Source organism: Pyrgilauda ruficollis, unplaced genomic scaffold, assembly GCF_017590135.1.
Source record: "Pyrgilauda ruficollis isolate IOZ18807 unplaced genomic scaffold, ASM1759013v1 scaffold41, whole genome shotgun sequence".
In the NCBI taxonomy this organism is placed as follows: Eukaryota; Metazoa; Chordata; class Aves; order Passeriformes; family Passeridae; genus Pyrgilauda; species Pyrgilauda ruficollis.
Genome location: NW_024525601.1, coordinates 1,694,040 through 1,720,965, shown reverse-complemented (window position 1 = coordinate 1,720,965; position 26,926 = coordinate 1,694,040). Strand labels below are relative to the sequence as shown.

Genomic DNA, 26,926 nt, shown 5'->3' with positions numbered 1-26,926 from the left:
GAAGAACCTTTCCTATATTGGCTTTTCTGTATGCTGGCAGAACTGGCAATTTGTGTGAGCTTGAAAATCTTTGAGATCACCTTGGAGAGGCTTTGTCCATTAGTGATGAGTGCTGTGATGGGAACTGTTGTCTCATTCCTGAAGGGACATGCTCAGGGCTGCTGCTGGTCCCCAAGGTGAAGCTGTGGAGAATTGCTGTATGGGCAGGATGGTGGTTCAGTGACAGTGAGTCTCCTGAATTCAGTTTCCAGTGTTGATAAAAACTCTTTTCTTAATGCACCAATGCCCTCAGGATGAGATTTTTTCCTTTATTTTCACACCAGAGACCCGTATATGCTGTGAAGAAAGATCACAGGCAAAAACTAACCTCACTGACCAATCTCAAAATAAAGAGCTCATTTGGTTACCCCCACAATGTCTGGGGTAATTTCGTTCAGGCTATTAATTAGGGTGAGCTTTGTGAAATGTCCTAATTCTCTGAACTGGTGAACTGAGCAGTGGATTTTGCTACCTGTGTGCAAGAATACTGTGTTTCCTTCCTTTAACTGCTGACATAAATAGTAACTTGTTAAAGGGCATAGCTCCAGGCTTTGCCTTAAGAAGGAGATGAAAAGATAATTGCTGGATAAGCAAGTGAGCGTGGGGGACTGTAAGAGTAAATGAGACTGGTTGTGAACCAGTAACAATCTTCTTTCAATCAGCCTGGTTTTAAGGCTGTAATCTCCCCTGGGCAGAGGAGGTCTCTGTCTCCACGTTGCGTGGCTCTGAGAGCAGCCTCTCTCCTTGGTCCTGCGTGAGGCCGTGGGCACTGAGGATGGGTCTGACTGTGGCTTACAGCTCTGCTTCTGACCCTGCATAAGCTGATCCGTTTTTCATTTTTGTTGGTATTCTGCTTGGCATTCTTTTTGTGAAGTGCTTTTTTGTTTTATAGAGACCTATTTATCCCTCCCTTCCCTGCACCAGTGGAGGTTTATTAGATCGCATGGCAGCCTGCCATCTTCCTTATTAACCAAGCTTTTTCCCAAATAAACATGCTCCTTGTGTGCATGTCTCCTATTTATGATTTACTTCCCATTATAAAGCTACAATCTACAATATTAAAAATAATACACAGACAGATGTTTATGAGAGGCTGAACAGAGTTTTATTGTACTGACTCTGGTATTTGTGGTTTATATTTCTTTAATCTCTAGTGAAGTGTGGTTCTTCCCGCCCTCCCCAATTTACTGCTTCTGCCTCTTATTATCCTTATAACAGGTGATGGTGCCCTTTAAACGCATTTTCTTTCAGGCTCTTACATGCTGCAATATGAGCAGGAGTATGAGGAAGTATGATGATGTACTTAAAATGTTGTCTTTGCTTAAGAAATTAGAAATGAGGCCTTTATTCTGGAGATCTAGGTCTACCCACCTGGAGGCAAAGAGAGCCTTGCCTTCCATTTACATGACTTCAGTAGGGTATTTGATCACCCTCTGCTGGCTGAGCTGCCCGGGCAGCTGCCAGTCTGCTGGATTTTGGGAGAGTGCCTTTCCACTCCAGTGGAGTCCCAGACATCACTTGGGATTTCACTTTGTGCGTCTGAACCACGTTACTGCAGTTCAGTCACAACAGTTTGGAGTTACTGGCTGCATGTAGAGCTTTTTATTTTTTATTCAAATGGATGGAAGAGAATTCTGCCCCTGGGTCGGATAATCATCTCAGACCCGTTAAATAAGCAGCTGTGACATGCATCGTAACAGGGGCCTAAACCACCATATTTTTTCAATATGACACTTGGTTGGTTTTTTTTTCCTTGGCCCATGGTTGGGCTTACATTAGAAAAACAAACAGCACTTAGCTATAATTAAAAATGCCCTACAGTAAGTGGGATGACAAAACAATGGGAATGCTGTTCATATGGATGAAGTCAAGTGTAAATGAAGTCTAAAAGAATTAAGTTGAATGCAAGGATAAAATTATCTTGTTGGCTAGGCACAGAAAGTATAAAATAAGCCTACCCAATACAACAGATCTTGCATTTCACAGTAAAAAATCTGATCAGGGTAGTTTTTTTGTATCATGAGGCAAATCCATCTTTTGCTGTAGCAACAGAAACATAACCTTCAATTAACTATTTGAAACTATTTGAAATGCAGTTGTATATTGGTGATTGTAGAGAGTTTTATGCCTACAAGCATCTACCTTGAACATGTGTGCAATATACTTATTTATACTACTTGCATTCAGTTTCTAAAAATAGGAGATGTTCATGACAGTATTCTTAGAATTCCATTTTTTTTCAAGATAGTAAAGTTCTACCTGGAAGTACGTTTTTTCAAATTTTATGTTGAAGAACCACTGTATCATATAGTTTTTTAAAAGTATGCTCCAGACATAATTATGAACATAGTAAGACATAATTATAAGAAGGGTTGATATTTTTTAACGTCCAGTAGCTGTCATCCTGCTTCAGGTTTAGCTGTAGTCAGAGCCTTGCTGACCAACTGACTGATGTTTCACTAATTGCTATTTGAAAATGAAAAGGGAAACTGTCTAGCTTTGAAACATTATTCATGAAAGAAGGATCATGCTGGCATGTTTTCAGAGCAGGATCTTTCCCCCTGTCTTGTCTAGACAGGCCAAGTGCAAGACTTTGTACTGAAAAGGGCTCTCCGGTGTGTCATTAGGCACAGTGGTTTAGTCTGGACTGGTCTGGATTCCCTGGTCAGAGTGTTTTGAGGTCACTCCATTTTGGTACAGACCTCTGCAGGTTTATTTCAGTTTGGAAATACTCTAATATTTGCTTTCTACTACCTCCCTCAACCTGACTTTGATCCATTTTGCTTTACAAGGAAGGGTTCTCCTCTGGTTTTAGCAAAAGCACTGTTTGAATGCATAAGAAAACTAATTTAAGGTACTGAATTTTTGTTTACAAGTTGCAAATTTTAGCAAAAGCACTGTTTGAATGTATTCACTAAGAAAACTAATTTAAGGTACTGAATTTTTGTTTACAAGTTGCAAATACCAGATGCTAAGTATATTCTATGGTCAGAAGTATCTGTATTTTCATTGAATAATCTGTTGAATTAATTTATTGTATTCCTGCAATACATTTTTTCTTTGAATATTTCTTTCAGACTTCAACAGGATGTGAGATTACGCAGACTAAGTTTTGCAATTTTGTGTCCTCCATTAGATATTACATTTTGTTAGATATAGATGTTACTTTTGCAGATGCCTGAGTGATAAAAAGAGGAGCCCCATTGATATACAGCCACTGCTCAGCACTAACCAGAAAATTATTGTGGCATCAACACTGTCCTACAACACTGTCCAGCACTGATTATTTGGATCACAAATCCAAATAGCCACCACAGGGTCTGTTGTGAAGAAAGTTAACTCCATCCCAATTAGGGCCAGTAGAGGATGACTGCTTCCTTGGCAGATAGATTTGGTGGGGGACCAGAAGGCAACACGTTTTTTGACAACACGCCCCATTTTCAAATCAGCACAGAATTCCTGTGGTATTGTGAGCAACCTCAATGTGGGCACATCAAAAAGGGGACAAGAGGCCTCATTGCTCTTTTTTTTTAATGCACCTTCACAATGGCTGTTTTCACATGTGTGAGGAGGGAATGAGGAAGTAGCCATAATATTTAACAAGAAAAGTTGATTGAGTCTGCTTTTTGATTCTGAATTTCAGTGTGGTCTGTATCTATGACAACCCTCCCCCTTCACCTTAAATCACAAATCCTTTCTTCTGGTTAGTGCTCTTATGATAATGTTAGTTAAACCCCAGAACTTTCAAGACTTTAATACAGCTATGAAAAATGTAATGCTTCGTCTAGTCTTCTGTGTGAAAACCGTATAATCTGGTGACAAACAGACACCTTGAGTTCTTAGCTTTAACTGCTTTTGACTTGACATCTTGCTTGAGCATTTTATATCAGCCATGGGGGAAGCATGGAAAGCATTACATTAGGACTCAACACAAAGGCACAGGAAAGCAGTAAAAGCTAGCCAAAGTAGCATTCCACATATTCTTACTGCAATATGGTGATTGATTCTTTCTAATAGAAGCATTATGTTCTTTACCACTCTAATTTAACCCTGTGTGATATTCTTCCTTTAAGATACCTGGGAAGTTTGAATCCTTTCTAGGTGACTTTTCTAACCTTCCAAGACAGATTTGTTCATTTCTTGTTCCAGTTTCTTCATGAAATTGCAGAAATGAGTCCTAAAGCATTGTAATTATCAGATTGCTAATATATCAGATTACTAATACTTTCCAGAAGTAATTGTTAATGACCTTTTCAGTTCCATGGGTTTCAAAGGCTTACTTCATTTCGTTATGATTTTTTTAATAGTCTATACTCAGAAAGAATCTAAGCCCTTCAATGCCTCTTCAGTTCTTTGTTCTTGCAGAGAAGAACAGAGTAACAAAGAGAAGAAAATAATTTGTTTGTACAGTATTTTATTCTACAATTTTAACAGGTCAGGGACTGCAGGGTTGGACTGAAAAAAAGCTTAAATTTGAGGACCTCATTTAGGAAAATACTTATTTTATGAGTACACTTTCACCAAGCAAAATAGATCATTTTTTCCCCCACAGGAAATGCTTGTTTTCCTTGCTTTTCATACCTTCTATTTATATTCCTGAGTAACATTTTATATGTTACACATATTTATGCATACATTTTTTTATTGCAGCAGGTTCTTGCTGGTACGTGTACCAAAACATCATTAATACTCTTGAAAAGTGTTCAGAGTGAAGTCTGCAAATTGCTTTTATCTATAAAGCAAATGAAAAATGAGAATTAATTTGTTCCCTTTCTCAATTTCTTTTTCCTCTCCTTGGCTATTACCATGCTTGCATTACACAACAGACACATGTAAGTGTCACATATCGGTAACTGATTTAGGGACTTTTAGAATGGGAGGTCCTGTTGTCTCAGTTCAGACTAAGTTAAGATTAAAGCAAAGTCTTTTGCTGATACTGTTGAAGATGAACAAATTCTTCCTCTTTGCTGGGAAGGACCAGAAATCATCTCTCTGAAGCAGAATCAGACAACCCATACTGTAGTCTTAGGGAAGCCCAGGGTTCAGGGAATGGCACTCCTTTAATAAACTGCTTGTGAGAGTTTCTAATTCTGTCTGCTTTTGCCTCTGCTTGTGAATGACAATCACCAGAATTTGTCAATATACTAGTGGTGTAATCATTAAATTCTAGTTTGTCTAGATATAGTGTGTTCTCTGTTCTGTACGTGTATTTTACTTTGGAGCAATCCTAGTGAGAAAGCTTTTCATAACTGTGTGTATATTTTTGTGAACATTTCCTAAGTACATCTCCAGTACTTACTATAAGGTATACCTGGTCTCATAGGAATTGTTCTTATGACAGAATCATATTTAGGGGAAACTGCTTTCCTTTTTTTTTTTTTTTTTTTTTTTTTTTTTTTTTTTGTAAAAATCAAATGTAAAAGCTACAGCATGCCTGCATTTAGCATTCAGACATGTTATAGGCATTTTAGAAGTTTACTAACTTTAAAAGAACACTAGCATGTGGGATTTTAATGTGCAGACACCAAGTGCTTGACTGTAATTAGGTGGGAGACTGGCAAATTGGCTTTGGGAAGGTAGTTAAGGAATAATTTTCTGTGTCTGAACAGGATTGTTCCTGATTACAAACTATACTGTTGCCTTACAGCTGATGCAAGATTTTTTTTTTTTTTAAATGTGGGACAATTATTATTTTTATTAATACTGCTGTCTTGCCCCAGATATGCAAGATGCCACACAAACATATAGGAGAACACAGTCTTTGTCCAAAATGAACTATAATCAACATGAACTGCAAAAAATATTGTATATTATTAAAAAAGGTAAATTTTCCCAAGTGGCAAATCTGGTTTACCAATGGTTTGATACTGGTGATCAGGAATGTGTCATGTCTATATTTATACAATATATAAATGCTGTAAGGACAAAATTGTTTGTGTTGGTGTTGAAATGCCAAAGACCCACCTACCAGTATAGCATCTGCTTGAAAAAGATTGTCATTTTAGCACTGAAGAAGGGTAGGCATAAATTTTCTCACAAATTTTTGTTTTGGTTTCTTCTTTGCCTTTCAGAGTGCAAATTCACCTGCGCCAGTGGTAAATGCTTGTATCTTGGTTCACTGATTTGTAACCAACAGAATGACTGTGGGGATAACAGTGATGAAGAGAACTGCCTGCTTGTAACAGAGCATCCACCTCCAGGCATCTTTAGCTGTGAGTATTGGCTCCTTCTGTGCATCCATGTATGTCAAATATGTCTGGTTACCTCAGAAATCAGTCTTTTTGGAAACTTGATCTGCAGTGTGATATCAAGGGAGTATGAGACAGAGAAAGTAAATAATATTTTTCTCAGAACTAGCAGGGATTTGTGACACACTTTCCCCAGGATACTAAACATGTGAATTTTTAGTTATTCCAAGGGAGTTTATGCTACGGACATTGTGGTTATAATCATGTGGATCATATGTGGCCTCTGAGAAAGAATAATTAAATATTTGTTTTCCAAGATTCTACAAAATATTCTATGCTCTGTCTGTGTAAAAGTTTTTATATGCTATTAAGAATATCAAGAAAATTATATGTTGGTAATTATATGTTTGTATCAAGAAAATTTTCTGTTTGTAATTCCTATTAGTTTTATTGGTGCTGAGATCAGCATCATTTGGTAGATTACTGACCTTTGTAGGTATATATTTAAAATATCTTTAGTTGCTATTCTTCAGTGCATAAATATTGCATACAGAGTTCCAGAGTTTATCACAGGAATTGCTTTCTTAGTGCTTTGCCCTCAGTCACGTACACTGAAATCAAACTTTGCTTTTGCTTTTGTTTCTTGTGCAATAATTTATTTTTAAACTACAATTCAGCTTTTTGGATGGGTGATACATTTTCCAGTAAGGTTTTTTATACACAGGTGCAATAGACGTATGTTATGTTACTTCTGCTTTCCAAACGGTTTTGTTCTGCCCATACTGACATCCCTCAGTATTCTATTTCACTTCTGGTTGTGACTGTATCTTAGGAATATCAGTTTTGTTATGTTGCTATTAGTAATAGCAATTATAAGCAGCACGTATCTGTAATTTTTGTAATTAATGCATGGGGCTATAAGCAGGACAGAAGATGGAGGTCAGGTATTGGTTGTACGCCTGTCCTCCTGTACCCTCTAACCTCCAAGTGGACATGTTCCAAAATACTCTACTCTAAATCATTTAAATCTTGTACTTTGTGTTACTTTGATACCTCTGCCATGATTTCAGTGGCTTTGAAATAATAATGACCTTGTATTCTTTTACGCTATTTAATTTTATTTTTGTTTTAATTTATTTAGTTTTGAGTGGAACTCTCTCCCAAGTCCCAGGACAAGACATAGGGTTTTTTTTGACTGGGATATTATACAGCTCTTCTCTTAAACCAAACTAGCACAACTGTTTGTCCAAAAGTGGCCACAAAACCTGCAGTGGTAGCAGGTGGAAGGAAGAGCTTTGGTGATGAGCAGCAGCTGCGGCATCACAGGTGGTGGTCCTGCACAGCTGCAGTGTGATGGTGGCACCCTGTGAGTTCCTAGGTGGAGCCTCTTAGGTAGAACTCCCAAACCCTTCTTCATCCTGAGGCCATCCTGAGGTCACTGGTGATTTTGCAGTATCCCTCTGTGCTGGTCATGTGGTGATCATGTATCATCTTGGCACCTTCTCCTCAAAAGCCCTTTGGACTCTATAAATGGTTACTTGCTTGACCCAGGATCTGCAAGCTTCCTGGTCTTCCCCTAAGTCACATCTGTCCCCTCTGGTCTTGCTCTGGATCATGAAGACAGACCTGCCTGGTCAGCTGGCGAGTCATCCCCCTAGCCTCCAGCGACATGAAGTTCGTGCCAACCAAACCAAACCAAATGTGTCTCTGAAAAACCTTCAGCAAAAGGTTCCCTACTGCTTTCCTGAGAATTGCAGTTGGTGCATTTAATGATCCTGTCTCTGGAAAGTTGTGCAAGTTGGCAGCAGTTTTCTTACTTTTCAGTGGACTTGGAGAAAGACAGTCAGCTTCCTTCTCCAATCAGCCTTTTACAGCTGTGGGTGGTTTTTTTAAACACCCGTTCATGTGTGTTTAAAAAAAACCCCAAGAAACAAAACAAAACCCCCCAAGTTTGTGCATATGAATTATGTTTCCTTAAATCTGTTAGAGTTATTAATTTTCTCTGACTGCTTCTAAAATATGGTGTCCAATAGGCTTACTAATTGAGATCTCCCAAGTGCTGAGGGAAGAGGGGTAATTACATAAACAGTCTTACTATTAATTCTTTCAAGAACTTTGAATTTGCTGGTTTTGCAACAACATTGGAAATGAGGAATTTGTAGAGGAAATATGGATGCATTGCTAGGAGCATTTGGAAATGTTTAATTTTTTGCTTACCTTGTGGCAGATAGAGCAGTTCATGATTTGTTGCATTTGGGGATATTGACAGGGACTGTATTGTTTCGTTGCAATAGGGACTGTGTGACAAGTGCTGTTAAATAAAGGGACTTTGGTTTTAAGTAAAAAAAACCCAACCAAATCCCAGTGAAACAGGATCTTAATGGTGAAACAAAGAGAAAAATAAGATCAAAGCCAGACAGAAAAATAATACAACCATAAACTCTATTTAAATTATATTTACCATGTTCTGGCTATTAAACAGACCACTACATGGTAGAAATCAGTGTCAGTTGGTAATAGGAAACAAGATTATTATGGACACGTCAGTTGTGTTGGCTTATTTCAGCTTTGAAAAAATGTTTTTAGAATACTTGCTGAAGTGAGGTCCCCAGGCCTTAGAGGGATGACATGTTGAATTAAGAAATGTGTGCATGCTTTTGCTCAATGATTTTAATGGGGATCCCTACCAGAGCACACCAGAGTGTATGCTCTTGAAATGTCCCAGCTGAGCAGGCTGCCTTTCAACACAGAAGGACATACATTCATTGCTCTCTCATTAATAACAAGACAGTAATACAGCTCAGTAAGGAGAAAATTAGTATAGAAAAAAAAAATCACTTGATGAATGTTAAACCAGCTATTTCTTTCTGGTCAGTGTTACATATAAGCTCTGTTCCTGCATCTTCTTGCTTGTGTGCAGTTCTTAAATGGGAAAGAAACTGTTGAAAGGAGCCACTTATTAGTTTGTGCTGGTTAACATCCAAGCAGGGTGTCCTGTTTCTCCCTGGGACTGCCCTTGTCTTTACCTACAGCATGTCGTCACTACAAGCAGTATGCCTTCCCCTCTGCTGTTTGTTCAAAGAATCCCTTTGTCATGCTATATTCAAACCCTCTATCCTCCTGTGATGAAAAATATATTAATCTCATTTCAGAGTTACACACAGACTGCCCCCAAACAATGTCTAAATAAATAAATTTTTATATGAAAGTTCTGCTTTGGTTTATTTAAGCAGTATGTGCCGTGTTAGTGGTACCCCATATTTCCCAGCTGCTGAAGCATTTCTCATTTGTGTTCTTGCCAGCAGCCAAATCCAGAATGTCTTGTTGGAGCTTCTTGTTCAGTTTAGTTAAGTTGCATGGGCAATGGCATAGAAAGATTTTTTTTTGTGGGTAACCTGCTCCCTGGATCTTGTGATTATAGGAGATGCTATCTTACTGTTAGAGGAGTTCACATCTCCCAGATCTAGTGTTCCTCTCTCCTTGCCATTCTTACATGGCTCCAGTGTGCTAACTGTTAATTCAGTCTTTTAAATCATAGAATGGTTTGGGTTGGAAGGGACCCTAATGATCATCTAGTTGCAACCCTCCTGCCATGGGCAGGGACACCTTCTACTAGAACAGATCGCTTTAAAACCCCATCCAGCCTGGCCTTGAAGACTCCTAAGGATGTGGCACTCACAGCTTCTCTGGGCAACCTTTTCCAGTGTCTTACCACTCTCACAGTACAGGATTTCTTCCTGCTACCTAATCTAAAACCTATTCTCCTTCAGGCCATTCCCCCTTGTCCTATCACTACATGCCCTTGTAAAAATGTTGCTGCTGAACTCAATGTCTCAATGTGTGCAAAGGAAAACAAAAAGTGTATCTCTGAAGCCCTTTGGTTGTCTTAATTTTCCTTTGCTGATTTATAGGTAGGGCTGCCTTATGCTGCTGTGTGGGCAATTCACTCTGTATAGCACAGAGAGACTGGAGGACAGCTGAGAAAATCCAGGGTGTGTTAGAGTCTGATTTTAGATGACACAAGATGCAGTCAAGCAAGTTGATCAAAATACATGCTAAGGCATCTAAGCTGAACATGTTAAGGTAACAGCTTGCTTGGTTTACACCGGGATGCGGGTTTGGTGATGCATGTTGAAGCACACCTCCCCTCCTCTGTGAGGACACCCAGTCCTACTGCATCTCTCCCTGCAGCTCGCCTTGTGCAGAGCCCATGTCAGCTTTCAGGAGGGCTACTTGGTTTTGTTTTCATCAGCTGTAAAGACTTATTGATTGAGATAATGGAGATGACTGTTCTTTTAAGACTACTTGGAGGTCAAGGGTGTATTTAACAGCACAAAGCCGTGATAGGAAAAATGAGGCAAAGAGTAGGATTTTAAACATTGCAGACTTGGCCTTGGCAGCAGCTTGCCACTCCATGTGACCTGGAGAATTTGGACTCCAAAGAACTGAAACAATGTGCCTGCATCTAGAAGGACACAGTTCATTTGTTTGAGCATTTCCCTTTGTTTCACAACAAATGATCAGCCTGCCTTGTCCTGCTAAAAGTAAATTAGATTTTGAAATGGGAAGTGTACTCTGTTGTCTGCAGACTGCAGTGTCCAAGTCATGTCTCATTGAGAAGGGTTGTGGTGGTGGAGATTTTAGGGTTTTTAATTGTTTGGTGGAAGGCAGTACAGGTAGTTGTCTTTGCTGTGATCTGTATGTGTTTGTGGGCATATCAAACACAAATATTGACATGCTTGAGAATGTACAGGAGAATAAAATAAGTGAGAACAAATTCTTCTTGTCATGTGCAAATTATGTCTACATCAAATTTCAAGTTGTCAGCATTGATGGAGGTGATGTGTCATGGCTGTTTTGGCATAGAAGAATTTGCTGTAGGAGTTCATTTTCCTCTGCAAGGTAAAAAAACCCAAACAAATCAAATATATAGCTCTCCCTTTCACCACCCCCACCTACTGCTGTCAGCTCTGAGCTTTGTAGCGATCTGCAGGGGGTTGGAGAATGATTCTGTTTTAAAAACAAAAAGCTCAATCAAAGGAAAATATTTTGTTTAAAGAGACCTTTGGCATCCCCCTCTGACTGTGACACCGAATTTGTGCAGATAAAAACAAGTGCTTAGATTTACATTTTGATTGTGCTTCTGCTTTCATGTGTGCCGGGCTGTCCCACTTCAGGTGAAATTTATCCATTTCTTTAAATATTTAGCAGTCTAGCGTTGATGTTAATGAAAGTCTGGCACTGCTATTTTGAGCATTGCAACAATGATAGTAATTTTCAGTGTCAGATTACTGCTTCTCGGAGGAAAAGGGAGATGGGAGGAGGGAAGAGCAGGAAAAAAAAAAAAAAATTGTTTCGGCTCCAATAGAGTTTGTCATCAGCCTGGCTGTGCCAGACAGATGGATCATGAATACTGTCTAGACGCTCTCTGCCTGAGTGGAGCTGTGGTCTCTAAGGACAAGCAGTGAGACGCCGGCTTAAGTGACTGGGGAAAGTCAGGACGTGCTCCCCTCTCAGCGCACAGCGAGCCGCGCTGATCCTGCCCGCCGGTGCTGGGAGCCGCTCAATACCGAGCTCAGCTGAGCTCGGCTGTGTGGGGCTTTGGGGGGGAAAGGAGAGGGATGTTGTTACGATAGTATTGATTTCAGCTGCGTCTGCCCAGGGACTGCGGGGTGATTTAGCTGGGAGTATGGATCTCGGGAGGGGGTGGATTGGGAGTGTCATCATCTGGCCATAAAGCACACGCTTTAAAAGACTGGGCGGTCACCTGTATTTATCATCCGCTTTAGTCACAGTATACGCTGGAAAATGCTTACTTACTTGCTTATGTTTTCTTTATTTGGCCACTTGTTCAGAAGGATTCATCTGTTTCCCTACCCGGGGCTCCCAGTGTCCCCGGCTGTTAAGATGAGGTTTCATGAGGCTGCCTTTGGAATAGGAGAAGCTCTGGTAACCAGGTGAGACCCATAGCCTAGGGCACATCCTGTGCTATTTAGTGATCTCCCGTGCTGTTACTTGTCCCTTCTCTGTCACCAAGCACAATTAATGATAAGGAAATTTCTAATGTAGATGGAGCGATAAATATTTTTTGATCAGCAAAGTTTTAACAAAAACTCATTTTGATACACATGCTAACTTATTTAAAAAGCAGGAGGTTCTCTGGGGTTCAGATTGCGGAATAAATCATAGTACTTTGGATTTTAGTTCTGTGTGTATGTCACTAAATACTACATAGATATTTTTATTTAGAAAATTCAATTGATTTTCAGCCTATAGTGCAGTCCTGCTTCTTGAAGTGCTATAATCAGGTTCTGTGCTTTGTTCTGAAATAATTTCCTCCTTGCATATTTTTAAAGCACATTATGGAACACTAGCAATTAATATGATATTGAAAATTTGAATAACAGCAAAACATTAGTATATTATTTTCCTAAAATTTTGTATTTTGAAAAATACAGTATTCCCTGGCTTTTAATAAATGAAATAGAATCCTGGTCCCATGAATGCTGTAAGAAAACTGCAGTGGAATTCAGTACTGTTAGAGTTTACCTATTCTTCCTCTAAGGCCTGACACTGTGAGTGACTTGGACAAGCCAGACACATACACACTTACACATATGTGGCCAACAACAACCATGACATGCTGGTACAAAATTAGGTATTTGCATCTGCTTATGGATGGGGCTGAACTGGGCTCCTGGTAAGGAATTTCCATTTCACAAAGTTTACAGCTGAACATTAATCAGATAATTACGGTTAAAGAGAGAAAGAAAAACTCACAATACTGTGCAGATGAAAATGTGGGAATCTCAGTTGCTCTGAAATGCTGTTTTGTTCATTCTCAAAGTATGTAAGGCAGTTGTATCACATTTGATCAAGATCTAGAAAAAATGTTCTTTGAAGTTATTTGTGTTTGCTTTTCATACAGATTTAATTCACCCTTCCTTCAATTCCTGTTAACTTTTAGGAAACGTCATCCGTTACTAAACATTACTTCTCAGTATGATCGTGCTGGGTAATACTTGTGATTTCTCCTGTTCCCTTTTTTGGCTACTGATTTCTTACAAATGCAAATTGTAAGCTCTCAAAGTATACTGTGTAATAAAGTCTTCATTCAAAGACTGATTTTTATGTATCTTAGAAAGTGATTAAGCTTCAGGTTGGAAATCTCAAAGCAGTAGTGCCAGACACGATGGGACTTTGTATCTTACAGATAAACTTGGCTCTTCAAGACAGCAGAGCTCCTCCTGGACCTTTGTGAGCCTGGGAAATGACCTCCCACACACACTGAGGGCATCCTTTTTTCACACTGGTTCTCCACCAGAAGTGCATGGTAGTATAAACATTTCATCAATGCAGGTGTAGAACTCAACTGTGAAAGTCACAGTGCAGTCTCATACCACAGGCAAGATCCCCCCCTGGAAAGAGAATAAGCTGTGAGACAATTATTTTCAGACATTATTTCACATACACCTAGTAGGTGCTTGAACATGACATTAAGGTTGTAAGTGAGCAACTTTTGTTACTTTTATTTTCAGTCCACATTAGTAGGTATTGTCCATTGCTGCCCTTCCCTGCTACGTTTTCATTTGCAGGGGTCACACTGTACTGTGCACTAGACAGCTAGGTTTGCCTAGCTAAACCTCTGTAAGTTTTAGATGCAGTTCTGAAATCTTGCTATGTGAATTTTACAGCTTTCCCATCATTAGTTCAAGTCACGTTGGTTATTGCTGGTAGGTACTCCTTAGGAGGAGCACTGCATTTTACTGTTTGCATTTGGCTACTACAAGCCTGGAGGAGCCAGTGGGAACTATTTCTTCTATACAACATTGGCAACTGTTCAGGTGTTTAGGCAGAAAGAACACAACTTATATTTCCTTAGTTTAAAGTGTTTTGTGAAGGTTTAATAAAAAATAATGTTTTAAAAAATCCTCACAAGAAAGGGACATGAAGTCAGACTAGATGACCTTCCTTCTCTAAGAATGTTGTGGACTGTGATGTTTGATTGCTTTTCATTCTGCAGATGTGTATCTGACCATTTATCTCTAGAAACTCTTCATCTCCCTGATAAAATGAACCACTTTAACTTTTCTTAAGCAGGCTCATCTTCTACTTCTGCTGTAAGGTAACAACTTTATAGATCAAGGTGAATTGGGAGTTTGCTTGTAAGTTCTGCTGTGAATACATGCACACTGAAATATTTTTGACTGAAGTTTCTGTGTAAATTAGCAGCATCATGCTCAAAGAAATCCATGTTTTTCAGTGATCTCTAAAATGGTCTGTATTGTGAGTGAAATTATGTTTTTTCATGTAGTGTTTAACCAAAGCATAATGCTTTGGTCATTAGTGTGTAGCTATTTTTCTCAGACTGGAAAGCCTGAGAAACCCTTGTGCTCTCCACAGTTTTGCAAGTGCTTGAAAGTGGCACAAGCCACTGTTGCCTCTTGTGGTTTCTCCTTCACTTTTTCTTGTACAGGCACACAGGGGTTGGGTTGGAGACTGGTCTGGTTCTGATGAGCTCTGAGAAACTTCCACTTTGTTTTGGCTGGTGTCATGTTCTTGGTTCTGTTCTCAGCTCAGCTGTGCAGACTCTTGTGCCTTCACAAAAGCAGAGGGAGATACAAGTGGCTCTGTTCAGTGGTTGCTTATCCTTGACTGGTTTAAGGTTTCTGTGCCTTAGTCCCTGTCCCTCTATAAAGTACATGCTAAACAGGCCTTTCCCTGAATACAAGAGTTTGGGAATTAAGAACTAACAGTTGCTTTCCCCCTTTTCTTTAATTCTGAAAATCTCATTATTTCAATAGAAGGCTAGAAATATGAAACAGAAGAGTGACGCATCAGACTGGGTCTTAATTCTGAAAATCTCATTGTCACTTTTTGTAATAGAAGGCTAGAAATATGAAACAGAAGAGTGACGCATCAGACTGGGTCTATCGGGGCCATCCATGGGCTTGGGCTCTTTTGGACTGAACCCAGGCTAATACAATGTAATATACCGTTTTGATAACCAAGTGCAGCTTGGCTTAAGTCGTGGGGCTTTATGGGAGTAATGCTAGCTAGTTAAATTGCTACATAGGCACAGCTCTCCTGGGTCAGATCAAAGGCCCAGCTAGCTCTCCGTCAAATCTAGCACTAGCCAGTTGCAGATGCTAAGTGAAAGAGTAAAAGCAAATTAGATAAACAGTTCTGCTTTTCCCAGTAAGCCTGATTCCTGGGAGAAATGCTTCACTGCTTTGCATGAAGAGCATGGGGTTTATGTCCTCTGGAGAGAATTTAGCATTTAGAAAGGGCAGAATTGGGGTAAAGAGAAAACGCCTCATTTCTGAGGTGTGAGAATAAGCGAAGATCTACCAACCCCTCGCTAACCAGTAGATGTGTGGGCACCGTTGGCTTCTTCTGTATGCAACGCATACTTTTCATGTTAAGGCATTCTGAATGTAGGACATGAGCTAGAAGGTGCTGAATTCATGTCAGCTGGAAAGACTATTTGCCTAGGTCTTTTCACTTATTTTGTGAAGAACATGGACTTTTAGTTTCTCTTAAGTTCACTGTTTTCCTGAGTGACGTTGTGGGTTTTTTTAGTCAGGATTTGTGGACTGTGTGTCAGCCTTATAGTTAATGGTGAACCAAGTTCATCTTGCAGGCTTAAATTTGTCTTGGCTGTTTAGGAAAACAAACTCACAAAGCCTACTGCACGTAGAAAACATAGTTGTCACCTGTGACTGTGTAGCACACAGGCATCAGATACCGTGGGTGTATCTTAGAGCAGGCTTGGGTTTATTTTTGTTTTCTATACATGCATGTTGTGTGCAAACCTAAGGGTGAATACAGACTGGTTAGAGTTAAGAAAAATACCAGCAACGTAGAAATATCTACAATCAGCTTCTACGAAAACACAAATTGGTATTTCTATCTTTGTTTAAAAACAACTGTTCTTTTAATTACAGGTTAAGGATTAAAATCATGACTAAAAGAGAACTTCACATTCTATTTAGACCGTAAATGAGACAGTGGAACCAATTCTTTATACTAAGTTACTGTTAGGAGCTAACAGAAAACGGATCAGGACAGTGAGTTGCTAAATCAATTGTGTTTTGTGTGTGTTAGATGACTTTTCTAACTTAACAATGCAGTCTAAGGTGCTAGAGGTTTATCGGACACAGCATTTTCCAACTATACATGATAAGATCACAGGTCTACTTCTCTTTCCAGCAGTATTGCTACCCTGATAGTTTCTTCCTTCCTTCTCAGTTTCCTCCTTCTTTCCTTCTGTTCAGTATCACTGTGTAATAGTTTCATGAAAGCAAGACACATGAGGGATCTGGGGGGGTAGAGATAATAGTGATGCATTATGTGAATACTGAGTCTGACACCTAGTAGCACCTTGATAGAAATAGGAAGCTGTGATCACAGTATTAAAATATGCTAACAAGCTGAAGGAGCTAATGGGCTTAATTTTTACAGTGCAGATGTTAATCCAGCACTTGTGCTGAATGCAATAACAAATGTGTGGGGGCTGATGGTGATGTTATTGTGTTCTTGGCAGCACAGTCCTCCAAAACAATCTTCCTTTCTTTGATATTTTACTAAGAGTTAGAATGTTCTTTTTTGTGGTCTAAGATAACAAACGTATAAACAAATTGGTATGACTAAGGCTGGTTGGGCTAGGGCCATCTTTATTTGAATGGATGTTCTGTAACAATCGATGTACCCCTGTGTTTGGTGATGGAGATTGCTGTTCCAGTTCTTGGATAGTTTGTGCTCCACATCTCCTACTAAATTTCAGATCGTTTTATTATTGTTGGTTTCAAAACTGTGCTCATCTAGCCAGAATAAACCATTTGCTTTGACGAACTGTTGAGCCACGGTCTGATATAAAGCTCAACTCCCAGTCTTTCCCAGAGAGGAGTCAATAGTCTCCTGGAACAGTCACAGGGGCCTATATTCCACTCCAGTGCCTCAGCCTCACCACCCACCTCATGGCATTTCAAATGGTCACACTCTTCCTTTGTGTTCAGTGCTTTGCAGCTAATGAGAATGATACTGCTATCCTGTGGAACCTTTCAGCTCTTTCAACAGGAAATGATCCTGACTTAATTCCAGCAGATTTGGATATTCCTGAAGAAATTACCTATTGTTCCAGTGAAAGATTTGCTAGACATTGATGGGGATTATGTTGTTGCAAACCTCTCCTTTTTTTCTTTCTCCCTAAAAAAGTACTGACTTGTTTAATTACCAGGAGGAAAGGTGCACGTGGCTTTTGTTTGTAATAATGTGCATCTCTCACTGTGAATACCTGTCACTTTTGATAGGCTGTTACAGTGTAGCTGATCAGTCAACTGGCCCTGAGTATTCAGGGCTGGTGGTGCTCCTCCAGCAAATAAATTTGCTGCAGGATAGAGCACAGGTTTCAAACCATGTCCCCTTTTGACAAGCATCTTAGATAATGTGCAAGGAAAATAAATTTTACTGATGTTAGAAAACTAAAGGAAGGACTGAAATATGAGGAATGGAAGACTTGTCAATTAGTGAACAGGGCTTGCCACCAGTTCCAGGTTTGCTTGACATCTCTGCCACCAGCTTCCTGTGCAATCCTGATGAAATAATTCTTTGTTTTCTTTCTGAATTCCCTTATTTAAAAAAAGGAGATAATGATGTTCATCTACTTTGCAGAAGTAATAAAAGAAGATGAAATTTTTATGTGGTTGAAAAACACAAAAAGCTGTAATAGTCTCCGAAAATGAGTACTGTGTACTGGAAAAAAGTGCAATTATAAGCTGACAGAATTAAAAAAAATTGAAAGTATGTGCTTTGTGTTGTGCATTAACATTGACACATACTGTCCATAATTAATATATGTATATTTTAATTTTTCACTTGAGTGGCAACAAGGAGATGGATATGCTAGATAGTTTCTAAGTAGGTACATAAAAATTGGGTACATAATTTGTATTAAAATGTGAGTAGAGACAAAAGATGAGGAGAGAGTTTTATCAGTCAACTGCAATTCCACAATTGAAGTAGAATATCCTAAAACGTGATGAATGTAATGCAATATAATGATGTTTGGTGGTGTGTTAGTGAAGTTTGAAAAAGATCTTTGGAAGGATTTAATCAAATGAGGTCACCAGTCAACAGAATGATGAATTAAATTCAATCTTGATTAATGCAAGTAATTCATACTGGAGGGCAAAGTATTATACATTTTATTAGGTCCTAATTAATTGTGTAATTTAAGGAAAAGGACCACTAAAAAGCATTGCTATGAAAGGCTGAATGAAGATCTCTTTAGAGAATAGAGTTGTGGTCAGATAAAGTATTTTAAGTCAATAAAAATAGGATGTGAAATGTTATGATGCTGCTACATAAATCAGCATTTAATCTTTATTTAGAATGCTGTGTTGCTGCAGCACAGAAACATACTGTGGATGTAGAAAACATAGGAAAAAAAACAGAAAGAAACTGTAAACAGACCTGGATATGTATAGAGCCCAAATATTTTGGAATAATTTGCTTTTGAGTCTAGGTAAAGGGTGGGGAAATAAAAAGATACAGAGAACTATGGGTGTGGAACAGAGGTGTCTCGGGCACTTGGTATGTGTGGTAAGATTAGAAGATCATTCAGTACAATTCAAAGCTGATAAAAAAATTCTTTTCGCTGTCTTTAGGCTGTATTCCTCATTACCATGCAATGCTTTTGAGGCCAGGATGTAGCAATACTTAAAGAAAGGAATCCTCTCAATACCAAGTCCACTTGTGTGTAATTTATCCAGGGGGTAGTTGTTAAGAAATGTATAAGAGGCATTCAGTTAATTTCTAGCTACAAGATGATGTTGAGAGCTTGGGAGGAGGACGTTTTCTCATTCTTTTGGAGAACTGAACATTATTATCCAGGAGGACTGCATGTGGGTTCCTAAATTTGGTGTGAAACTGAAGTCCATAATAAGAGGACATGGCAGCTATGATCAAAATCCTTATGTGCATTTTCCCTGACTGAAGTACTTATTGATATTGCGTGTAACAGCCCTCTGTCATATCTTATAACACAGAAATCTTGACTGTCTTGTGTATCTATCTTTCATAGAAGGTGGTTATCTAGTGAGGCTGGCACACTGCGTTGCTCAACAAGTGAAAACTGTGGTATCTCTGCCAGCCTGTGCTGGATTCCTACTGCACACCATGCTGTAGCCCTGGGAGGGGTGTTGAGCACATCTCCAGCACAGGAGAGCATGCTGATGGGAAGAGTTTACTGGGAATTACAAAGGAAGCCGGTTTAAGCAAGCAAGGAATAGAATTAAATGTGTCGCAATATGGATTGGTATTTGATTCTTTGAAGTTTCCTACAGCCCTTCTGTCCATTCAACTCATGCAGTTAAACCAGATCCTCAGAAATGTCTACTCCTTAAACATGATGTACTGAACTCCCTATGTAAATGCCCAACATTAGTGGACAGCACTTGTGGGTCATCTCTTCTTGTAGGAGGTGATAACAGTTTCTTTGCCTATTGCAACACAAGCTCTCCATTAATTAGGACTTTGGGAGAGAAATGTGTGTAGGCTGTGAACATGCAGAGTGATGCAGAGAGGTGGAAAACAGATGTGTGGTCATATATGCAGCAGCCAGCTATTACTCAGATACCATCCGCCTGCTAATTAGTGCCTGGAATGTTGAATAACATTGGTGTTTCTGTGATTGCTTGAGTGCAGTCCTGCATCTGGTTTTCATACTTGCCTCAATCGCTGCACAGTACCATAAGTAACATGCTTCAATTAAAATTGTTTTGAAAGTGATGTATCTAGAACTTCCTTGTTACAACAGATTAATTTCTTGGCGTAGATTGCTGTAAGTACAGGGCCATCAGCTTTCTGTGCCCTTGGAGGGCTAGCATTTGGGTTAACACTGGCGGGGAAATCTGGCTCATCCATTTTGTTTCCTGTCATGCTAATGAACCCAGTGTGTGCCATCTCAACTTTAAACTACCCCCTTGATGATTCTCACTGTACCCCTTTCAGTGATGAGACAGCAAAGATGAGCCAATTTCTGAGCTGCCATAGCTGGGGAAACTATGGGATAATATTACCTTTGTGACAAGTGGCTCCTTAGGAAAACTAGTGCAATTTATCTTAAGTTTGTGTTTTGCTCTATTATCTCTTAAGAATTTTGATGCAAAGTATTAGTATTTCCAGTTGCTATATGTCCTAAAAAAACCATGCATGCTTGCACACACATGAGCATATATTCTTAGAACAGAGTTTTTTCTTTTGTGAAGTCCAGATCCGAGATGCATTTCAGTCCTGCACATCATTATAGGAGCAGGCAGTAGCAGACAGCACAATTAGTTTTCCCTCACTGGGGTTATAAATTATCTACTACTCTGTGCTGTATTCCAGGTAAAAGGCACATCTGTAGATCAGAAGGATTGACTCTGAATGTGATGCCAGAACATAAATACAGAGATGATTTTTCTCTGATCCAGTTTCTGCATTTGTAAAATGTTTCTCACACTTTCCTGGAACTTCCTTCTTTATCCATATGAAGAAGCCCATGAATTAGAGACTGTTTCTAAACCTCCAGGTGACTGGGGGAGTAATCCCTCTTTCCCCCCTCCCCTTCTCCCCCTGCTTATCTTCCCTCCCCAGTATTTTAGAATGCTAAAACATTGTTTTTCCTCCCACAGTTGAAAGGTGTATTTTGCAGAATACAGATGAGATATTTGTTGGCTAACAAAGAATAAAGCGAAACAAGAGACACGTTTTTCAAGTACAAATGGGGCTTTAGAGATCCCTATTGGAGAGCCTAATTTCTATGTAAGCACAACTGTTTCTCCATATTGCCTGGAACACTTCAGTTATGTACTTGGCCATACTTTCTAGTATGGATTCTATAAAGACATCATTTGTCACAATAATAATTGTTACAAAAATGTTTATGCACAATAAAAATGGATTTCAGAGACTTTTGAATTGCACCCACAGATACAAAATTTTTCAGTGCTTTTCAATATACTGAGCTAGATTAAATGATAGTAATATTAATAAATAGGATTCCTCTCTCCATTCTGCAGGGCTAACTAAACTTAGTGCTTTGAAGCATATCAGGTTTTCTTTGTTTTTAATATTTCTAATTTTTGGCCTCTCTAGTGCAAAAGGTGAACTATTATTTAAATATGAAAATCTTGCTTGCAGAGTGCATTTTCATTACACTGGTGGTCTCTGACTGAAAAAGAGCAATCACAGACTTTATAGCATATTTTTAACTAGGTGGATAACTGGTTATTACAGGGAATGTGTTGGGGTTTTTTTTCCCAGCTAAATAGAAAAATTACGTTAGTAAACTACAGACTGCATAGGCTTTTTATAGAAATTGTTTTCTTTAATTATGTCATATATAAGCCCCAGTCAAAAGGTATATTTGTCCCTGATTTCAACAGCAGTTAAGTCATTTAAGTAGGAGCTAGACACACAAATGTGTTCTATATGTGACCATAGTAGCTATTTAAGCTGAGGATTTAAGCAGACAGAATGTAATTATCCCCATTGCAAGACTAATACACAAGGGAAAAATGCCATAGGATTTTGTAATAGCAGCAAGTGGTCAAGACATTACATTTATGCTTTGCTAGTTTTACCAGCTGTGTCTCATTCCATTATTCAGACAGACAGACAGACACATACACACACACACACCTCTCTTCTAATTAATTATAGTTGTCTACCAGTGGGGGAGGAAAAAAAAAAAAACAACTCCAGAGGTGATTTTCCAGAGAAAATCTGATTCCAGAGTGGGGCCACTGCTAGAAATCTGCAGATGTGAAATAGGTTTTTGAGGTTTAAAAATCTTTGATCATCACATGAATCTGAAAATGAAATGCAGTTGTTGAGATTTTCTTAGTGATCTACTTATCTCAGTTAAAATCAAAAGAAAATATCAGAAAAAGACTTTGGTTTTTCTGCCTCATGTTATGCATGAAGCTGCATCTATCCATGATCCACAGTGACAAAACATTACTCTGTGGGAAACACAGTGAAGGCAGGGCACTGTGTGTTAGAAACCAGGGTTTAAAGTGCTACTTCCAAATGGACAGGTATAGCGGGTGATGCCACATCACCTACATTCCTAAACTGTTAATCTTTTAAAAAAACCCTTATATTTCACATGGCATAACATCTTCTTGCCAACAGTGCCTTGCTCTCTCCTGAAGTACGGTGTGTGTGAAGGAGAGCTGGCTGAGCACGAACACTGGGAAATAGAAATTAAAACAGCTACAAATACATGAGTGTTTGAAGATGGTAGAATAGTGTTTTGGGGTTTTTTCACATCTTTGGTAGAGGGCTGGGGTAGAAGATGGTCTTTTAAAGGCTCTTGAGTACAAATAAGAGCAAACATCTAATCCTTTCAGTTGCATAGGTGTTTGTTTTCTACGTGACTGAATCACTTGCTCTTCTGAAGGCATCAACCCTGGTCTCTAAATCCTCCTGGTGGCCTGTGAATCTTGTCCATATTTTATTTTTTCAACAGGAATTAAAGCCCCATCTTGACTTTGTAGCCTCCATTTGATTCCTTCACAGGCTAATTGCTGGCCTTTGGCAGTGTGTTGAAGTTAGGCATGGATAAATCATGTTTCATGGACATGAAGCCCTCACGATGCACTGCAGTTTTGCAGTTTTTCCACTGCTTATAGGAGTAATTGTATTCTGACAGAGCATTTTATTTGTTATGTTGCATGTCTGTAGTGTACATTGCCTGAAAATAGTTGAGGCTTCTACAAAATGCTACATTGACTTGTTTAAACAGTGACAATCCTCAGAAAAAACACCTGGGCTTTCTAGGTGTGTCCATGAAGGATGGAGAAACAGGGGCAGTACAAGTCTGAGAGTGAACAGATTGGGTGAGATTTGGTAGAGAGACTGGAAGATGGATAACTTGTGATAGGCTGAGCGAGGCTGCCTGACAAGTCAGTAGGTGGGAAGAAAGCAGGAGGTGTGGCAGGTTGTGGGAAGAAAAAGTTGCTGGAGTTCCCAAAGACATCGCCCTGCCTTGCGTGGCTATTGCCATCCAAAACTCGCTATGTGTGCCTGTGTGCCGGCTGCCCTTCCTGCTGCTTGTGCTGAAGTCAGTTCACTGGAACTCCCCGAGGTTTTGGGTCCTGCTGTTTCTGCAGCAAACCCAGCAGGCAGCTCTGGGGCTCACAGTCCTGGGTTTGCAGTCAGCCACTCTGCATGAGCATGTTGGTGGTGAGAATGCTGCTCCAAGAGGAGCGCTGCAAATCCTCGTTTGTTCACATTCAGGGTGATTGGAACGCCTGATTGTACTGTCGGTGTTTCATGAAGAAACACCAAGCAATAATCCATCGTTTTAAACACCCTGTAAAAGCAATTGGGAAATTAAGTGCTGCAGGATTAGGGTCCTAATTGCTCATATATAGTGTCTCAGCTCAGGCTGGTGAAAATAGACCTTGTTTCTTTCTTACGTGGCATCATTCCTTTCACGCCTAAATTAGGCAGTGATTAAAAAGATCTATAAGTGAGGTTGTCTGGGGCCCTTTGATCGGGGCTGGGTGGGAAGGACCTTGCATTGAAAGAAGCTTTGTTGATTTAGCTGTGCTGGATATCTAATGATTCATCCTGACTGTTAATTTCATAAGTACTAAATGTAGTAAATATGCTTAAATATAAACAACAAAAGAAAAAAAAAATGTTTCAAGTGTTGAATGTATTTCATACCTATGGATGACTGGCAGATTAAATACCAGGGACCTGGTATTTAATTGGCAGTGTGTGCATGGCTCTGGTTCAGCTGCAGCTCCTTGACCAAGCTGGTGGGCCTAAGGACTAGGAAAAAGATGAGTTAGAGATTGCCACCATTGCTGGTGAGGAGGGTTAAATAGCATGAATACGGAGAAAGCTGTGTTTTAATTTGTGTTTGTAGTGTAAATTCCTTCATGTCTTCAGTTACATCAGCAAATATAGTACAAGGGCTTGCTACTTTTTCATTTCAATTTCAAAAGAAGTTGGGAACGATACACACAAAACACATCCAAGGAGGCCTATTTAATATGGACATACAGAGTAGCAAAATTGAGACCTGGTGGCATAAAGGGGGTTCTCTTAAAGCATTGCTTGGTGTGATTAACTCATGTCACAACAAATCTATATACAGGGTAAGCTTCAGCAAATTCTGGGTTGGAGGAGAAGGGTGTTAGGACTTGCTGATTGTAGGACAGTGATTCTCTTAGTGAACAGACACACTGCCAACTCAAACTGGTGCTGAAAACAAACATGTAGAAAACATGGATGGTGGTACGTAGTATGCTGGTACCAGTTGTGGGGACCTGAATTCATGCTTGTAGGTAAAAGTACTAAACTTCAGTAAAATGCTTCCTTTCACTGAACCCTACCTACCTTTTTCTGCTGCCCATTGCTGAGGAAAAAAGTGAAAGGAGCTCATGAAATATGGCTTCGTCTCCCTTTGATTCAGTTGATGCCAAGGATGGAACTAGCCAGTGATTTCCACTCTTTGTTCTTGCATCCTGCCATCCTTTGATGTTTTGCCTCCTAAAATCCTTTTTGCCAAATCAATCCAACTCCTTCTGGTCAAAGTGTGGGTGTTACAATGTCCACTGACAGCTTTGAGGTTCCTTGCTTTCATTCAGGCACTTGGAAAGGCACAATGAGGCAGCAAGGAAGATAAAAGGAGTCATTTAGACGTCAGTTTCAGATGAAAGAATCAAGTTTGGTGACATATTCCAGTCTAACAGTATGGCTTCTGTTCTTTGGGACAAAATATATAAGAATAAACTGAACAAAGAAGTATTCATACTGTATCTGCTGAATTGTAACCCTGTCCTGTGTTGTACACCAGGTTTTTGAACCATGTGGATTTTAATGAAGAAAATTAACTGGAAGTTTGGTGCCTTCTCCTTTCTCTCTTCCCTTTCCACTCTCCTGTTCTTTAAAATCACATGACCACTGTAGGAGGAGTTTTCAGGAATCAGTTCAGGATCAAAGTCTGACTTTCATAGACCCATGTCAGGTACTTTCATTTTAACAGCTAAGGACCAGGAGGTGCTTTGCATGAATTTGCCACCATGTAAGGAGCAGTTCTAGCTTTAAAAGATTTATATCTTATTTATCAATATATTTATGTTATTTAAACTTAGTTATATGATCTCCTTAGTAAGAGGCAGTCTCCTCAGTGTTCTGGAAGGGAGTGCAGAGTGTTCAGTGTTTACTGAAAGGCTCTATAGAGCTAGAATCTGCTGAAAAAGTACCCAGTTCATCACAATGAGCTATTTTCTGGAAGCTTAAGATTTTTTTTCTTTTTTTTTGAGAAGGTCATTTGGGTCTGTATTAACTTGAGCTGACTTCTATATTTTTTTCCCACAAAACATAATGTAAACTTTGTACATTCCCAGTGATAAGTCAAATGTTACAGCAAGCTCAAGGAGCGATTTGTGCTCTGGGAAATGAAACTCCACTGAAGCTTGGTGTGTTGTTAAAGGTCTTCTCAGAAACAGGCTTCATTCAGCATGTTTGGTTAAATTCTCAAAGATGGCACATATTCCGAGAAATAGATATTAACTGAACTGCTAAGTTGAAAAGGGCATAGAAGGAAAAGAGTAATAAAAAAAAATTAGAGCATGTCAGCTGAAGTTCATTTACACAAAAAGACATGGCAATTAAGGTAAATTAAATACTGCTATAAACAAACTAATAAACTAATTTTAATTAAAATTAAGCGTGACTGGATTTAGGTCCTCCTCATTGCTCATGAAGAAGTGGGTTTGTACTCTCTACACCATGCCCCCATCACAGTGTTCCTTTTTGGTAGTTTCAGTTATTCAGTCCAGAAAAAAAAACAACCTAGAAACTGGCTTCTTGGAATACTTCTTAATGTTTTTCAATAAAATGAGCACAGCCTTTGTTTTTTCTTTTTGTTTTGTTTGTTTTTGTGTTTGTTTAGTTTTTTCTCTTTTTGTTGTTTTTGGTTTTGGTTTTTTTCTTGGAAAACTCCATTGGATCTGTGTTGTTTGGATTTCATTTATCTCTTTAGATCTGCCTCCTTCTGATTACAAGGGGGTATGGCATGGTGTTTTTTTGCTAAATCAACTTAGCACAGGCTAGTTTTGCTGCCTGAGGAAAGTGTAATCTTTCACCTCTTGCTGGTGTAGCTGTACTTAAGTATTTACAGGTTATATTTTCTTCTGTGGGATTGTTTGTTTGTTTGTTTTTCATTACTGACTTTAAGAAGATCAGATTTACACTTTAGAACAAATCTACTTGCGTACAAGACTACTGGAAAAAAATGCTTTTGGAACAAAGAATGATTATGATGAAACTCATCTTCTCCCAAAGAGCCTTCCCTGTTAAGTGCCCCAAAATTCTTGTTGGCTTGTCTTGGGTCCTTGTTTTTATCGTTTTGTTGTGTCCTCAGGCTTGGACTTTTTGTCCTAATTCTCTATTGTTTAAAAAAAAAAATAATGTTCTGGTTGGGTAAACATTTGTTGAAAGAAAATGTGACCTGTGATATAAACTTGTAAAATAGGTTGTTTTTTAAGGCTGTCCGTATTCTGAGTAAACAGGAAGACTAAAAACTTTTGTTTAGGATTGTGAAGCCTGTATTGACATAAATATATCCAAATTACCTAAAATGGTAAATTGTGATATGTTCATCACATAGCAGTGCAAATGTTTTCATG

General features: G+C 39.1%; 1 protein-coding gene across 1 annotated transcript in view; it reads left to right on the top strand.

The window, feature by feature from the left end:
• Positions 1 to 26,926, top strand: part of LDLRAD4 (low density lipoprotein receptor class A domain containing 4) — a 235,944-nt gene that overhangs the window by 85,491 nt on the left and 123,527 nt on the right. The window contains exon 3 of the mRNA XM_041477592.1: positions 6,111 to 6,251. Coding sequence (XP_041333526.1) covers positions 6,111 to 6,251 — 141 coding nt within the window. The remainder of the gene's footprint in view (positions 1 to 6,110; positions 6,252 to 26,926) is intronic.